The sequence below is a fragment of the Solanum tuberosum genome, unplaced genomic scaffold (assembly GCF_000226075.1).
Source record: "Solanum tuberosum cultivar DM 1-3 516 R44 unplaced genomic scaffold, SolTub_3.0 scf00008, whole genome shotgun sequence".
Taxonomy (NCBI): Eukaryota; Viridiplantae; Streptophyta; class Magnoliopsida; order Solanales; family Solanaceae; genus Solanum; species Solanum tuberosum.
The window spans coordinates 1,461,164-1,479,145 of record NW_006238934.1 but is presented as its reverse complement, the minus strand read 5'-3'; the positions used below and the strand labels follow the sequence as shown (position 1 = coordinate 1,479,145).

Here is a 17,982-nt window from a genome sequence, read left to right as displayed (position 1 = left end):
AGTGAAAAATAAAAAAATGTATAATTTGGAGAAATAAATATTATAATGTAGTTGAAGAAAGTGTATAATTTGGAGAAATAATATTTGATTGAGAATAAGTTATTTTGATATTAATTATTTTGAAATAAGTTATTTTTATCATGGGTATGAGATGACTTATTTCATCCCTATGATATAAATAGTGAGATAATAGAATAAAATACTCATACAATTTATCTCAAGATTACTATACTTTATACTCATCACACCAAACGACTCCTAAGATATAAATAATCGAATAAATAATCCAAGAACAATGTAATACTCACAACTAAATACATATTTCTTGTGTCCACTTTTGATTGTCATGTTGTGTTTTTCGAAAGTTAATTTGACTAATTTTCAAAGTTAAATTGGATTACATTAATTCGATATTTTAAACAAAATATTTAGATATTCAAAAACTATACGAAAAGTACTATAAATTCTAATTTTTTGCATATCAATATGATGAAAAATTACATCGTAAAATATTAGTCAAATTTTTTATCGTTTAACTCTAAAAAAGAAAACTATGACAACTAAAAGTGGCCAAAAATAGTGCTTAATAAATTAATCATGTGTTATATCCGAAATTATTATACTTTATCTATCACGCCAAACGATTATATAAGTATTAAATACTCTATAATATTTTTTTGTACACTTCTATAAAGCAGTCCAATGCCACAGCAACAACACTAATCCCATTCCACCTAAAGTTAAGCTCAGCAAAGACACCTCTCCTTTAAGCTTCTCTGAGAAAAGAATGGCCGCCGCAGCACCTCCACCGCCGCCGTCGCCTACCCCCGCCGTCATTTCTGAGGACTTGCTTCCGACTGGCTACAATGTCTTTTCCCGAATTCGTCTTGCCACCATCGTCGACGTTCCTCATATCCACAAACTTTGGATTATAATTATAATAAATAGTTTTAACACACACAATGAATTATAATAAATAGTTTTAACACACACAATGAATTATAATAAATAGTTTTAATCCCGAATTCGCCTTGCCACCATCGTCGACGTTCCTCATATCCACAAACTCATCCACCAGATGGCCGTGTTTGAGCGACTCACCCATCTCTTCTCCGCCACAGAATCTTCACTTTCCTCCACTCTCTTCCCTGAAAACTCCCCACCTCCGTTCACCTCCTTCACCGTTTTCCTTCTCGAAGTTTCTCAAACCCCTTTCCCTCTAATCGACCAAAACTACCCAAATTTCAGCCCCATTCATAAAACAGTAAATCTGGATCTCCCGATTACCGACCCACAAGCTGAAACGTTCAGATAGTGTGGAAATGATGTTGTGGTTGCTGGGTTTGTGTTGTTGAAGTTTCTCAAACCCCTTTCCCTCTAATCGACCAATACTACCCAAATTTCAGCCCCATTCATAAAACGGTAAATCTGGATCTCCCGATTACCGACCCGCAAGCGGAAACGTTCAGATCGTGTGGAAATGATGTTGAGGTTGCTGGGTTTGTGTTGTTTTTTCCTAATTATTCGTCCTTCTTAGCGAAACCTGGGTTTTACATCGAGGATATATTTGTGGGAGAGTGTTATAGGAGGAAAAGTTTTAGAAAGATGTTGTTGTCAACTGTGGCTGCTCAGGCGGCGAAAATGGGGTATGGAAGAAGAGAGTGTTATAGGAGGAAAGGTTTTGGGAAGATGTTGTTGTCAGCTGTGGCTGCTCAGGCGGCGAAAATGGGGTATGGAAGAGTGGAATGGGTGGTTCTAGATTGGAATGTGAATGCGATCAAGTTTTATGAAGAAATGGGAGCTCAAATTATGCAGGAATGGAGGGTTTGTAGGCTGACTGGTGATGCCCTTCAAGCCTTTGCAAATATCAACATTTGAGTTTGAAATTGTCTTCAATTTTACACCCAATACTACTCCACTGTTATGTGTGTGGATGTAAGTGTTATCAGTAGGAATTAAATAAAGAATTTCACTTGTTTTTGCAATTTGATCTTTTGTTTCAGCTTGTGATTCTGTGTTTGGAATGATAGTTTTACTTCTATCTGATTAGGAAGGTTTATTTCCAGCATAAAGTTTCTTCCTTTGATATATGCTTTACTTGAGTCCATGGTCCATCGGAAATAACCTCTCCATCCGTACCATGAGTATAATTGCGTACACGCCCCCCTCCTCAAACCCCATCAATGAGATTACACAAAATATATTGTCGTAACAAGGCTACTTTCTGTGTATCCACTTTGAACCGGCAAATATGCTTTAGCTGCTAAGCTTCAAAACAACCCATAGGTTTTACTTCGAAGTAAGGGCTCCTACTTCGAACTCAAACTGAAGCCGAGGGCTTTTACGTGAATGGATACTCTGAGATGGATCGAGAAAAAATGAATTTGATTAATTCAACTTATAAGACGTTGGAACAACTAGTAAAACGAAACGACTTAGTTTGAACAACGAAGGGTGATTAATCAAGTCCAACAACGAAGTTTCTAACGAGCCTTAGGAGGAGCTGTAGGAACTTTTAATAGATGTTTGAACAACACGAGCTACATTTTGATGTACCATTAGTGTCAATATTATTAGGTTGCTTAAAGAAAACGTAAGCAAGCAAATTTCATGATAAATAATTTCTTATTTTAGGTATAGTTGCATAACAAGAATATATTTGGGAAGTTTGTAGAAGCTAGACTTTGACAAGAATATATTTGGCTTTGGTGATGATAATGAAAGCAGATGAAAGCATAACTATGGTGGGCGGGGAGGATCAGTCTTGAATGAACTCAAAGCCCATCGCCGCGCACGGCAAATCCAAGATTTTCGCTAAGGATTCAAAATATGAAAATAACAAAGTAAAGCACTGAGTCAACCTAGAAGATTTTTAAAATATCTTAAATATACAATGCAATTAATTGTCGAAGGGGTTCACATGAAATACCTCGCTACACCCTAGATCCACCCCTGCTTGCCAACCTTGACTTTCAAGTGGGTGGCACTGACCAACCAATTATTTCCCAAAAAATAAAAAATCCATGTTTAAATTCACATTGAAAACTAGGATTTTGACTCCTTGCCACACAAAATGGAACAAAGGGATTGCTACAACAATATCAATAACAAATTGTTACTTCCTCTTTTGTTGACCCAATCACTACATATATTCAATAATTCATCACATCAAGAAAAAGCTTATGGCCCTGTATAAGATATGTATCCTACATTACTTTCTGGCAAAATTTTCTCTGTATGCAAATGTACAATAGGAAACTACCACTGCGAAAAGAAGGGGTAAAAACGTTTGCCCCCACGCACGCATGATAAAAGGTCAGCATGCCTCAAGGACTTCAGAAGAGCAGTTCCTCAGCTGCTCTTTTATACATCATCTGAAAACTAATCTATAAAACCGATAAACTACTTTATGAAAATATAGCGGTAAATAACGAATAAAAAACCCTTGTCCTTGCATCTAAGGATGATCCCCATAAGGTCCGTCATCAACATGGTGTACCTCCAGGAACACCTTGCCTCATGAACTATTCAATCACCTTGAAACTCTAATTCATCAGCTAGAGGTGCATTTTGCAAGTTCTAAGGTACCGAAGAAGCACCACTTTCTCTATTTCCAGCTCCATTTCAGATCATCGAGTATAATAGACGTCTCCCTCCTCCTTAAATATGAGGTGTGTGCAAATATGTAGCAATGTAGCTCCTTGCGCACATTCTTCACATAGATGAATTACAATTCATAAGATGTCTGCTGCACTTCCTTCTCCAGCATTGATGTCCCATTGAATTCCGTCAACGTGAAGTCTCTTGAATACTCCAGATACTGTTAAAACAGTTCTAAAATATCAGCATAGAACTTAGTAAGATTATTTATCTAAATGGCAAAATAGATTGGGTAGTAGAAACTGGGGAAGCACACCAAACATTGTTTAGCCATATGCACAAGAAAACTCCTGACAAATATTAACCAAACCCAACTTTGATTCCTCATCCATGACACTTTGACACACAAAGGGAGCAATTAGTTTTATAGGCTATGAAACTCCTCTAACTACTGCCCTCCACTAGCAATCTGTCTTGTGGCCATGCTTTGTTCAGTAAGGCATAAATTCAGTTCAAAAGAACCCACTCACAAAAGGAAGTCAGCTTGAATAGAGGGAATGCAAAGACTTTTTAAGCTTATGTCTGCTAGTATTTCCAGACCAAATATTCCGCAAATTGCCTTATGGCAACCTAAACATCCTACAGCTTGCACTTGCTCCAACTCTTGAATCAGCAATTAGAAATGGACTTACGTTCATAACTTGACTTTAAATCTAGCATCCAGTAGCCTCAAACATTATACAGCTTAAAATCTAATCTCCATCTTTTTAAGAAAATTGGATCTATTATTTAACTTTTTAACACTATCATCCATGATGCAAAGGGAGAATCAGATAAACAAGGTAAAAACAAATGATCTGTCAATACTAATATTAAAGATCCACTCACGCGTTCATCAGTCATCTTTCTGAAACCCAGTTTATTTGTCCAGATGGATTTAGCCTCTTCAGCAGCTGGCAGAACCAGGTTTTTAACATGCATTGAAGATAATAGAATTTCAATAGATCCAAATAACGCCCGAAAATAACCCTTCAAAGGAACAAACATAAGGATCATCAGCTTGTGTTCCACAAGAATAGCTTACTTCCCCTAGGAGTAAAGCTTCAGAACCAGTAAGCAAAACCACAAATAAGCACAGCAAAGGAGTCTAGTCGAGCAGAGCTTACTTTGCGTTGGTTTTCTCTACTTGTAGCCACCATAGGGAGTTCAGCAACCTCTTGCCCAAAAATCCTGAGAAGAGCAGCTGATACAACTACTGACCTGTATCCATTTAGTCACATAATTAATGACTCAGGAAAGTAGATTAGTATGTAACTTCAGACCAACTATAAATACAAAATCTTGAGAAGGCACTGAAAAATAACTTAAAATCAGTGGCTTACTTCACAATCAAAACGATGCAATACATTCCCCCAAATTCTTGACCTGAGATGTTTCTCCTACATTAGACAGGAATACAGGAATTAGAGAAGTCAAAGTGTGTGCAATTCAAATAGAGCAAGTACTCGAATTTTGGAAGCAAACGGCAAAATAACACAAGCAGGCCAAAATATCCAAGCCACAAACAGAAGAGCTCTAAACGATTGGGAAATGGAAAGATTAGCAAGCTTGCTTAACTTTTTAGAATCCCATATCCACACCCCCAGACCTCCCTGACAAGCCTTGGTGGAAACTCAATGGAAAGGGCAACTTCTGTGAGATCTACTAATAGTAACCTCAACTACAAAACTGGCCTGACAAGGATTTGGCCTCGGAAACTCATCTGAAAAATCAAAATTCCACCCAAGGTGCCAGTTTTCACCTGGCTAGTGGTTAGAAGAGCCTGCTTAGCTCAAGAAAGATCACAGATAAGAAGTTTCCACATTTGCTCAAGATGTCTACTGTGTGGTAAAAAACTAGAAAGCAATGAGCACCTCTTCATCCACTGCAAGATAACTACACATCTGTGGCACATGTTCTTTTGTATTCTAGGAGTTTCTTGGGTTGTTCCCAAAACCACTTTTGCACTCCTTAGTAGCTGGAAAGAAGTTGGCAGATGAAGTGGTACAGAAAACTGGTGGCAAATTATTCCACAGCTTGTATATGGTGGTCTATATGGAAAGAAAGGAACTCTAGACATTTTTATTTGCCTCAAGTGTATTCTATTTTTGGTGTAAATAGGATATTTTTAGTGATGTAGCAGACCTAGTAGATCTGATAGGAAACTGTTAATTCTTTAGACCTTCAGCTACTGGCTGATCTCTTCTTTTGTTTTTTCTTTGGAGCGAGCTTGTACAGTTCCATCAGCAACTTTGATGCTGATCTTTTGGATTTCTATACAAGCTATTACCTTTCTCTCAAAAAAATCATTAAAATTTAACAATTGCATGTCATGTGCAAATAATCTAATTTTAGAGAAGATTAAGAGATGTATTAGGACAACCTTATCATTTGACTTATTTATATCAAATATATATGCTAATTATAGTAAAAGAAAGAAGACAATTGGATAACTTCGGTAAGTGAAGGCAACGCGAGAACTTACAATAAGACATTCCAGGACTAACATGATGCATGATTCTTTCTTTTGATAGGCTAGCAAATTAAGATCAACATTCAACATTTTATTACGTGGTACTTTTTCTTTAATTTTTATTTCATAATTCAAACATACACACATATTAAATTGTGTATTCATGGATGTAAGGGACACATGCAAAGCGCATACCTTGGAACTAGTTGTCCTAAATGGAGACTACTAAAAGATCAAACACGAGAAAAATTGCCTGTCAGATTTTCTAATACAGTTCATGGACAAGAAAACAAAAAAGGCAGAGTCTCTAAGGAAACTTGTGGTAACACTAGGGTTATAACTTGTAAGCAAAGGAATACTCACCCATAAACCATAACAGGTATAAGATCTCGTCCAGATTTGGCAACAATAGGATCAAAGCACTCCTGCACAGAAAGACAGAGATGACAATTAAAATTAAGTAAGCAACTTGAATAAGGAGAAGTTTGACGCATAATTCAAGGATAAATTTTCAGATACTCAATTAATGAATAAGTGGGGACAAAGTGCATATGGAAATTCTTCTTGTTACACCTTGTATCCTTCAATGAGCTGGTTCTACTCCATTAAGACTCAATTAATCAATTTTTTTAATAAGTAGACTCAATTATTCCATGATGTGGTAGTTAAAAGGATTTATCTGTTTCTAACAATGGTGTTGCTGGTCAACCTGGCATTCTGTCGAGATTTATCGAGTTCAAGAATCTTGGTGATGCACAAGATTATACTTGAGGATTGAAATCTACAGTAATGTTCAGTTATCAGCAAGTTTTTTCACCACCATGCAGCATTAAGTAGCTTTACCACGTGTTAAAACATCTATGTCCAATTGTAGCAGTAATGTACAATCTCCATTGATTCAGATTTTCGGCAAGTGTCCTCTTTATGATCCGAGATGTCGAAAAAAATTCCAACGGGTGCTTAATACTAACAATAAAAAGCTCACCCTAAAGATTACTGCTGCACTTGATAGAAGAGGTAGATGCTCCGGGAAGCGACTCTTCCCACTTAAGATACGCCACTGAATGTCATCTGTAGCTGTATCCATTAAACATTTCTGGACTTGCTTCTTAGTTACGGCAGCTGCTGCAGGAGCTGGAATGACCTCAGCTCCCTTCAAAACACAATTCTGAAGTACCACATAAATTTTATTGCAGTCATTGCAACAAAACCATTTATCCTTCGGAAGTTCCTATCACCAATTTTAAGAAGTATTTATTAGTACTGATGGACAACATAATCACAGTTATCCAACATAAGAAAGAAATTAGACTCACTTTCAGATCACACCTCCCACTTTCCCGCAGACACCCAACATGGTATTCCTTCTCACACTGCATATGCACCAAAAAAAAAAATTAAATTGGAAGCTGTGGGTATGGCACCATAGGAAAAGGAATAGGAAGGAGCAAGGTTAATGACAGTTGCAGAACATTGGAATATGGCAAGTAAACTGTTGGTCAAAGCATACCTGGTCACAGAGCATAACTGTCCGATCATCAAATTTGGCAACGCTGAAGTCCGGGGTCCTAGAAATATATGGTGGAAAAATGAGTTCAAGGGTTTATTATCTCCACTTGTAGGCATCCATCTGATGTTAATTTGCACTAGCAAACCATACAATATGTGACAACCAAGTCGACAGATAAAATAACATAATGGCCAGCATGAACTGCATTGTAGGACCGGATAAATTCTTCGACACTATCCCAACTATTTCAAGTTACTTAAAATAATACATCATAGAAGCAGTTCGTCCATCTGCTAGTACCTAAATCTGATGTATACCAATGTTGACACAGGTGACAACTCTAAAAGTGTACCAGGTCTAATGGAGCTTTAAGGGCAAAGCACGATCAGAGTGTAAGCTTTAGAAAGAAAAAACAAAGCGCAATGAAGTATAACACTCATTCATAATGTTTTCTTTAACAATTATGCTACCAGTTACAAAAAAATCATAATGTTCTCCTTAACGATTAATATATTTATTTTCCAATTATATTGTTGTTAATTAGTATTGCTCTATTCAAGATAGAACTCAAGGGCAATGAGGCACACGCCTTAGTGCCTTGCCTACACTAAAGCGCAGCTTAAGAAACATGAAGCGCCGTCCCAGAGCTTCTCTGAGCTTCAGGGCTTAACCACACCTTAAATGAGCCTTTTGACAACATTGATGTATACTATTCAAAAACAGCATTGCCACACATGGCCACTTGATACTGGATGCATAAAAAAAAATGATGATCAATTTTTTAATTAATTTCATTCTTGAAGTGCTAGGAATACCTAAACGCAATGCAACGAAACTAGGAAACACATACTCAGGTGAAACCACATCTTGAGAAGAATGCAATGGGTTCTTGCTGTAGAAGAACAAGAAAAGATGAGGCTATGCATTGCGGTTTAACCAGCTTTATAACAATGGACTAGTGCTGGATGAAAATATGTACTACGACGTCTGAAGGCATACATTACATATCTCTCGGAAGATATCAAACAAGGTTAAAGTGCTAAATTAATTCATCCATCACAAGAATGTTCTTAAATCACAAAAGTTAGATAAATGGAAACTAGAAATTTTAAATTCTCTCTGAAGGACCATAACTGCAACATACCTGCAAACAACGCACCCACCACTTTCAGATTCTGGAGCTTTAACCACTCTTGTCAACCGTATCATAATTGGTCCAGCATCTCCAGCAGTTTTCCTACCAGGGACAAATTTGTCTCTACAATATGAACAGAGCCAACCACTAGTCGGGGTACACTGTAGACCTATACAAGCTGCAAGCATACAGGTTTTACATGAACAAAACTGTAAGCACAAGTGAGGTTATTAGGCAGGGAAATAGAAAGAGCTCCACTCAACAACCAAAAAACAGGCAGTCTGGCTTACAAAATTGCTTTTGACATGGCTTCATTTACAATCAAACAAGAGAAAAGAGCACTAAAATGTGATTTCTAATATAATATAAAGAGCAAACCATGTATCAATCTATCAGTTTGCCAACCAGCGCATTTTAGAGATACAAAAAAGACTAATCACAATAGAGAACTATGTCAAACATTAGGGAAAAAGACAGCACCTGCATGAAAAGCCCGGGGACACCCTTCACAACAAATCAGATCTCCTGCATCGCCACATATTGTACACATATCGTCGCTGTTATTGGTGGCAATACTTTGACCATTTGCCAGCATTAATGCTATATCATGTAGGGTAAGTCCGTTGGATGTGTAGATGTGACGGTAGCTGGTCATCCACAAAATAATTCAGATCATTCATGTTTTGCTTATATGATGCAAATAAGTTTTTGAGAACTACTTACGGTTGACGTTTAGCTGCACATCCAGCATGAGCCTCAAACTGGGAAGGACTTATCTGTTTAGAAAGGATAACAAGTGAAGTAGTAAGCAGCACTTCTGAAGTTTATATATATATAATGTATATAAATAAATATACACATATAATATATATACACGTTTGGATTTATTTTATTCCAAATGTGTGTGTACGTGTAGGTTAATTTACCTCAGTATCAAGTTACCAATTTCAAAACAAAAAAAAAAAAAAATTTACCTCAGTATCACAGCAGCTGCAGACTATGCCATTCCCCTGCTTGTAGCCCCCCAGAACTTTCTGCAGAAAGATTTTAATTGCTCACACATAAATAATAATTATGGCAACTGCTGCTGAATAGCCTCGAACAAATAATTAAAAAAATAGAGAAAACAATGCACAATAAAAGGACAATATTAAGAGACAAGATATAAATGAATCTAACCTTCCCCTTAGAATAATATGACAAATCAGTACCATCGGGAAGTCCATTTGGCATGAACAGTGATCGGTGCAAGTCATTATCCCTATGTATTGTAAAAAGATTGATGACATATGCTAAGTCAAAAACAAATAATCCTTTTATTCAAGGATAATAAGAGAAAGGATACCTTTTTTTTGTGCCACCTTCAGCAGGTTTCTTTGGCTCTGCTGTTGAGCTGGAAAAATTGTACCTTGGCCTGTCAAAATAACTGCACCATTAGATACAATCTAGGAATATGCATTTACATAAAGAATGACCAATTGCACGAATGTGATTACAAACTTTTTAACCACATGCTTCCATGATTCTGCAGTCTCCATAGAGCTACATGAATTTGGAGGAAAGTTGTCAATATACGAGTACGAAGCAGGATATAGGCCATCTTCCATCACCGAACTGCAATCACTGAAGTTCACCATAGTATAGTGCAAAGTTACAAATAAAATGAGTAAAAAAGTTTCAGTAACCCCAACACCCAAAACCACTCAATATCATTATTACGCGAAAAACTCAAACTACAACTGGATAAACTCCATAAAGGGACCAAGCTTGCAAGTCTATGCCCTGGATCTAACTTAAGCATTTCTAAACTCTTCTGCCAATCTCCAGCAGTAAATGAGGAAAAAGGAAAGGTACTTCCAAAGAACTGCAAAATGGATCATATTACAAAGGGAAAGAACAATGCGATTTGACGTTGCCTGTTTTAGAAAGTTCTCTTGATTTATTTAACTTACACGTTCCTGGGATATCAAGTTGCCATGAGCTATTGCACAACAGATGCTGAAGTCAATATTTACTCTAGCAACCACAACATAGGCATAGCTAATACCAAATCAGCGGCAACTGGCCAACCACGCAAACTGATCCATTCATTACAAAAGCATACCTAGTGGAATCCCCACAAGTGGGGTTTGGGGAGGGTAGAGTGTACGCAGACCTTACAACTGATCCATTCATTATGCATTAAATTATGTTAAGGTTTTAGATGAACACTCAAATTGACCCAGTAGGATGAAATACTAGTAAAAATGAGATTATCAAAGTCAAATTGGTACCCTAGAGGCCTAGAATGCTTCTAAAGGAGGCCTACTTTGCCCAAGATGCATCTGCAAAATGGATCATACAAAATTGGATTTATCAATACCAATATGCATAGCTGATGGAAAGCTAGATGTGGTTTCCCAGCAATGGACTTCGAAACAGCCATTTTTTTCCTTTTTTTGAGACTATTCATGAACGTACATTTTTCTGCCAGTGTTGCAGGTGTAAAACTAAAAGGATAAGACATAACTCAAAACAGTTTTTGTTCTTACATCATATTTATTTCAAGGTCAACAATATGTTGGCAACATCAATCAATCAACTATGCTTCAATCTCAGATAGTTGGATCAACTATATGTATCATCTACATCCATTCACCTCGACTTCAGTCTATTTCATGTATTCGGAGATAGTTAGGACACTACTACAATAAACAGTCAACCTACTGCAAAATGCAAATTCCCTTCTTTATCTGATTTGGACTAGCTATGCTATGGAGTTTTGAAAGAACAGAATTTGACATATACAAGTTTCCAACATTCTACCATTTTTAACTCCTTAAGTATTTGTGGTAATATTTTTCTGTGGTGTTCCAAAACCTATTCAGCAAGTATAGTCAATGAAGGTGAACTCAAGCATTCAACATACTATAAGCTAGCTAATAAATAATCAGTCCAAAGTATTTTGACTATATGTAACTTATTTCAAGTAACAGCATAGAGCACTTACACTCTAGGTAAATCACCCTTTAAGCTAAGTTCTAATAAAAACTGTGATACAGGTAAGACAAAGACATGATCATCCTAGAATCACAATATAAGGAACCCTCAATTGCACATTCAATCAAATATCCAGCTACGGACAAAACGTAACGGTCAGTTGCTGAAATGCCTGGTCAGAAATCAACAACTCACTTCCTTGAAGATAACAATTGTCGATTTCACATCATTCACATGATAAGAAAGGAGAAAAGAGACGGGGGTTATGGACACAGCTAAGTTAAATGAAGTGGTAAGTCAAAAGGAGAAGTATGAAACTGCAAGGCATTTCATGTTCCTAATCACATTACAGCTATTCAAGAAACAAAAACATAGTGGTCATTGGAGCACAAATTGGATACTAGTGAAGAGGACTCTAGAATTTGGTTTCCTTTTCTTTGTTCTACACCAACCCAGAAGCCAGAATAAGATAAAATAACACACCCAAGAAAACTGATAAGAAAGTACATTAGGGTGAAGGAGCAAAGACCAGAATCAAAATATTAAAACACTTTAAAAATGTACCTTGGCTTATACTGATACATCCCTGAAACTTTTCCATGAGAAAATTGGTAAGCACTAGCCACCTCATGGTGCTGCAGGAAGAGTTTGGCTGCAAAACAGAAGAGGATATCACAAATCATCACGCAACTGACAAATTTAACAAAACAGAAGTTATTCTATGAACACCCCTGGAATAACTACCTTGGACTCTCCTCAAGACCGAAACACAAATTTGCCCTTATGTTCCCACAACACACTTCCAATCCCTTGTGTTAAATTTCTAAGCTACATTGCTCTGTACTCGCCACCTTTTGTCAAGTTTGCTGGAAAAAGTGCTTAAAGATACCTTCCTACTTTAAATTTTAGCAATCTAAATTTATACAAGATGAGGAAAATTTATTCAGTAAATACAAATAGCATCAAGCATGCTATGTGTGACTGATTCTAGTTGCTGGAAAAGAGGAACTGTCTCACTTGTGAAAATGCTTAAGCTGGTCAAATTATTTATTTCTACAGAGTTTGCACTTGATTATTTATTGAAATGAGCATCATCTAGAATAGAGGTCTATGACGAATAAGAAGTGATATGGTGATTTCATCCCCTCAACCCTTTTCCATGACCATGCACAAGAGACTACAAGTATAGCGCATGGAAAGCATGAGAATCTTCTCCTAAATACTTATTACTGTCATGCTAATTATCAGACTGTTTCAGTCTTTCAGAAAAGAAAAGTAACATAAATCAATTGAGACATCAACGTCAAACCACCTTTCCAAGCCTCCAGATACTGCTCATTAATAGAAGAACCAGCCACGTCTTTTACAACTTCTTCTAGTTGACTAAGTGGTGCAGTCTTCAACTCTTGAATTATCCTGTAAATAGGTTTTCCATTCTCCAAATAAATATGATTGTTCGGGTGTCTAGTCTTGCCCCCAGCGTGCATTTCAAATTCGTAAGCACTGAGAACCTGCTTAGACATAAATCTGTTCAGTATGTTCATTGACATGCACAAAGACAAACTTTAACTATAGACAGGAAACTCACTTTGGAGAAATTGCAGAGTGAACAACCACACAAGTATCCATAATCTTTTATGATTCCAAGTAGCTCCCTCTGACAGTCATTTATACAAGTGCTTCAGGCGTACATAGAAACCACTAAATAACAAGTATAAACAGAGAAACCCACAATTTACCTTCCTAGAAGTTGAAATGTACTTCACCCGTGCTCCTTCTAAAATTCCAGTCGACAGAAGCTTCTTGACATTTGTCGGGTAAGCATCAGAAGTGACCTTCTTAGACATTTTTAGTTCCCTGTTTAGAGGACATAAAAAGGGATCTCTATCATCAGATTCCAAAGGATTCCATGCCTGTGCTTCACTAAAGCCATCATCAACCCCGGCAGTCACAGGCATAGCAGCCTCAGCAGATGTATTACCATAATCCTCCTTCCTTTTGCTAAACTTGAATATAATCTTCCTGACACCAGTTGTGCTAAATTCCTTCGGTATTTCAAGAACCACAGAGGACTTGGCAACTGCCTTAGATGCATCAATTTGATTATGCTCTTCTTCACTGACACTCTCCTCCGCACTTGAATTCCCTGAAGAAAAAGATGTAATCTCTCCGGAACCACCTTGATTATTACCCAACAAATCCACCCCTTGACTACTGATAGTCTGGAAACTTGAAGTGTTCTCTCTTGGAGACAAATTTGGATTTGAAACTTCAGACAACATATCATCATTCGAAGCTTCCTTCAAGTCAATCCTTACATCCGGCTGGACATCACAATTATTCAACCTCTTTGGCTGCATGTCACCTGACTCCAATTCCTCTGTGTTTAAAGTTTCAGGTTCATGATTTGTGGCACAGCCTTCTAATTCTACACCATCTATAGTTTCAGGTTCGCGATTTGTGGCACAACACTCTGTTTCTACACCATCTACAGTTTCAGGTGCACAGTTTGTGGCACAACATTCTACTTCTACGCCATCTACAGTTTCAGGTGCGCAATTCGTAGTGTGATTAGTCACACGACAATCTAATTCTACAGCATCTAAAGTTTCAAATTTCTGCTTCTCAACACGTAGCTCCTGTTCAGTAGCATCTACAACCCCTTGTCTGTCACTCTTTGAATCAACATTTATGGGTTTCTCAATTTCCACCATTCCATCATTCATTGCCGCAAATTGTACAGCATCTGAAGTTTCAAATTTCTGCTTCTCAACACATAGCTCCGGTTCAATAGCATCTACAACCCATTGTCTGTCACACTTTGAATCAACATTCATGGGTTTCTCAATCTCCATCATTCCATCACTCATTGCAGGTAATTCTACACCATTTAAAGTTTCAAATTTTTGCTTCTTTACACATTGCTCTGGTTCAGTAGCATCTACAACCCATTGTCCGTCACACTTTGAATCAACATTCACAGGTTTTTCAATCTCTATCATTCCATCACTCAATGCAGCAAATTCTACAGCATCTAAAGTTTCAATTTTTTGCATCTCAACACATAGCTCCTGTTCAGTAGCATCTACAACCCATTGTCTGTCACACTTTGAAACAACATCTATGGGTTTCTCAATCTCCATCATTCCATCACTCATTGGAACTACTTCTACACCATCTAAAGTTTCACATTTCTGCCTCTCAACACATAACTCCTGTCCAGTAGCATCTGCAACCTGTTGTCTATCACACTTTGAATCAACATTTACGGGTTTCTCAATCTCCATCATTCCATCACTCATTGTCGCTACTTCTACACCATCTAAAGTTTCACATTTCTGCTTCTCAACACATAGCTCCGGTTCAGTAGCCTCTACAACCCATTCTCTTTCACATTTTGAATCAACATTTACGGGTTTCTCAATTTCCATCATTCCATCATTCATTGCCACTACTTCTACACCATCTAAAGTTTCACATTTCTGCTTCTCAACACATAACTCCTGTTCAGTAGCATCTACAACCCGTTGTCTATCACACTCTGAATCAACATTTACGGGTTTCTCAATCTCCATCATTCCATCACTCAATGCCACTAATTCTAAAGTTTCACATTTCTGCTTCTCAACACATAAGTCCTGTTCAGTTCCATCTACAACCCGTTGTCTATCACACTTTGAATCAACATCAACCGGTTTCTCAATTTCCATCATTCCATCACTCATTACCGCGATACAAACGCCACGTTCCCCTTCCCCCATCTCAAAATACACCTTATCACAAACTCAAACCACCACACAAACACAAATTTATTCAGAAAATGAACAAACAATTAACTTAAAAAAAACTCACCACAACTCCAAAAAAAAAAATATACTTAACCACCCTTAAAAAAAAAAAAAAAAAAACTAACCAATTCCAGAAAAACTTTCTTCAATTTTACCCTGTCTCCACAACTCAAAACTCAAAACTCGAAAATCCCAAATCTGAATATCGAAATATACAGAAAAACAACTTTTGAGAGATCTACGGATAAACACCCAAAAAAATTGGAAAAAAAACCACAAAAATTGGAACACAGATCTGAGAACTCAACACTTAATTTGCTTTTGATTTTGATTTTGATTTTTAACAATTAAAGGAAAGATTTATGGGTAGGGTTTTAATTAGGGATTTCAAATGAAGAAACAAAGAAGGATGAAGGAAATATAAATGGAAAAAAAACAACTGAATTTTATTTTATTTTTTGAGATTTCGCGGTATTGAAAGAGAGGAGAGAGAAAACAAGGAGGAAAGTGAGATGAGATTTGGAAGGAACGAGAAAGGGGAAAAGATAGGGTCATGGGGAAGTTATTGTGGTACTATTTTTATATCTTTGTGTAGGGCCCATACCAAATAATCCTATGTTATTTTGCCACGTGGCACTTCATGACTCACATTTTTCCCCTTTGGGTATTTAATTTAAAATTTGAGAAAATAGTTTTTAATAGAAAAAAAATACTAACATAGGTTTTTACTATCTAAGTTAGCGAAAGTGTATGCAGTATGAAGATATGATTTCAAAATAGCGTTTGAATAAGCGAGTTGAAATAATTTTATGTTATTTTGCTACGTGGAATCTTAATGAGTAAGTGTTTTCCCTTTTAAATATTTAATTTTAAAAATTTATTGAAAAAAACTTGATTGCGTTTTGTTTACGCTATATGAAGTTATGATTTTAAAATATTATTTGTATCCTATGTTATTTTGCCACGTAGAACCTTGATGAGTCGACTTATTCCACTTTGAATATTTAATTTAAAATTTGAGATATTAATAATTTTTAAAATTTATAGAAAAAAAATAATCCAGATTTTTACAAGCTTGCGGTTTATGTATATAAGTAATATAAAGGTATGATTTCAACATAGCATTTGAATATTTGATTTGAAATAATCCTATATTATTTTACCACGTGGAACCTTAATGAGTAAGTTTTTTTTCCTTTTAAATATCTAATTTAAAATTCGAGAAAATAATAATTTTTAAAATATATAGAAAAATAATTCATATTTTACAATCTAAGCTTGCGTTTTGTGTACGCGATGTGAAGGTATGATTTCAAAATAGGATTCAAATGTGATTTAAAATAATCCTATGTTATTTTGCCACGTGGAACCTTGAAGCGTTAGCTTTTCCTCTTTGGATGTCTTGTTGAAAATTTGAGAAAACAATAATTTTTAAAATTTATAAGAAAAAAATAACCTAGTTTTTTGCAATCTAAGCTTGCATTTTGTGTACACGATATAAAGTTATGATTTTAACACAGAGTTTGACTATGTGATTTGAAATAATTCTATGTTATTTTGACTTTTAAAACTGATGGATACATGTATCTCCCTTTTAATGATACATGTATCTCGCGGTCAAAATATAGTATAAAAAGTAATATTACAAACTATTATGAATTTTAGTAATTAAAATCTAAAGTAATAAAATTTTTATAGCTCGCCCTTAAATTAATATAATACTAGCTTAATCTACCAGGATGAAAAGGATCACAAGTAATTTTTATCAATAATTAAGGAATAAAAAAAAATATAGTTATTAATCTTTTACTCATTTTCTTTTCCGTTTCATTAACATTTTTTCTCTTTTTACCATACAAAGTAGAATCATGCACTACACATTGTTAGGTATACGAACGATAAAAGAATAAGAGTAAATTTTAGGAATACCAAAGATAAAAATCATATTAGCGCGTTATAACTATAGTTTTGTTATTTGCGCTTCATAACCAAATTATTTTTGCTATGGAGCATCTAATTTGTATAAATTGCGGTGATTAGTATAAATCGGGTGCTAATTCGTATGTGTTTATGAAAATTGTGTTTGTATATGTATATGTTCTCTGTGTTAGGCTAGACTAACGAGCGAGATTGGGAGAGAGAGGAGAGAGGCGAGCGAGAGAGGGCAGAGAGTGGAGATAGGTGAAGTATATATGTATATCGGTTTGATAATAATATATATGTAACTACTATGTATATGTATCAATTATTGTGTTGGTATATCTGCATACAATTTGAATTCATATACAATTGAATCGAGGTAAAATATTTGTATTTGTATGTCAAATCTCTCTCTCGCTTTATACAAACACAAATTATACATTATATTTTGCATAATTTGTGTTTGTATAAATCGAGAGAGAGAAAGACAAAAGAGAACTGGGTAGCGTAAGATTTGTATTTTGTATAATTATAAGTG

The 17,982-nt window shown here is 36.0% G+C and overlaps 2 protein-coding genes across 4 annotated transcripts; one reads left to right on the top strand and one right to left on the bottom strand.

Annotated features, from left to right (window-relative positions):
• The first annotated feature begins 787 nt into the window (after positions 1-787).
• Positions 788-2,065, top strand: LOC102597997 (probable acetyltransferase NATA1-like). The gene is made up of 3 exons (XM_015310428.1): positions 788-868; positions 1,330-1,572; positions 1,657-2,065. Exons 1-3 carry the CDS (start codon positions 788-790, stop codon positions 1,876-1,878), a joined length of 546 nt encoding a protein of 181 aa, XP_015165914.1. The 3' UTR covers positions 1,879-2,065.
• Positions 2,066-3,101: 1,036 nt separating this feature from the next.
• Positions 3,102-16,052, bottom strand: LOC102597257 (uncharacterized). Of its 3 annotated transcripts, none has more exons than XM_006338973.2 (19): positions 13,476-16,052; positions 13,325-13,393; positions 13,049-13,247; positions 12,301-12,388; positions 10,258-10,380; positions 10,103-10,171; positions 9,937-10,018; positions 9,732-9,791; positions 9,481-9,533; positions 9,238-9,404; positions 8,767-8,935; positions 7,623-7,680; positions 7,429-7,485; positions 7,098-7,343; positions 6,476-6,537; positions 4,983-5,039; positions 4,767-4,860; positions 4,489-4,629; positions 3,102-3,820 (listed from the first exon to the last, which is right to left on the bottom strand). In XM_006338973.2, exons 1-19 carry the CDS (start codon positions 15,495-15,497, stop codon positions 3,728-3,730), a joined length of 3,909 nt encoding a protein of 1,302 aa, XP_006339035.1. In that variant the 5' UTR covers positions 15,498-16,052; the 3' UTR covers positions 3,102-3,727. The 3 variants fall into 3 exon arrangements, with proteins under 3 accessions (XP_006339035.1, XP_006339036.1, XP_006339037.1); XM_006338974.2 differs by having other exon boundaries at positions 10,258-10,371; XM_006338975.2 differs by having other exon boundaries at positions 10,258-10,299.
• Between the last annotated feature and the right edge of the window lie 1,930 nt (positions 16,053-17,982).

Bases quoted from the DNA above. Each gene is read 5' to 3' on its own strand.
- LOC102597997 (XM_015310428.1), top strand. From the start codon at position 788: ATGGCCGCCGCAGCACCTCCACCGCCGCCGTCGCCTACCCCCGCCGTC. The intron at 869-1,329 runs GTCTTTTCCCGA...TGGAAATGATGT, and splicing joins TGCTTCCGACTGGCTACAAT to TGTGGTTGCTGGGTTTGTGT. The intron at 1,573-1,656 runs GGAGAGTGTTAT...GGGTATGGAAGA, and splicing joins ACATCGAGGATATATTTGTG to AGAGAGTGTTATAGGAGGAA.
- LOC102597257 (XM_006338973.2), bottom strand. From the start codon at position 15,497: ATGGGGGAAGGGGAACGTGGCGTTTGTATCGCGGTAATGAGTGATGGA. The intron at 10,172-10,257 runs GTTTGTAATCAC...TTATTTTGACAG, and splicing joins TGGAAGCATGTGGTTAAAAA to GCCAAGGTACAATTTTTCCA. The intron at 9,792-9,936 runs GTTAGATTCATT...ATCTTTCTGCAG, and splicing joins CATATTATTCTAAGGGGAAG to AAAGTTCTGGGGGGCTACAA.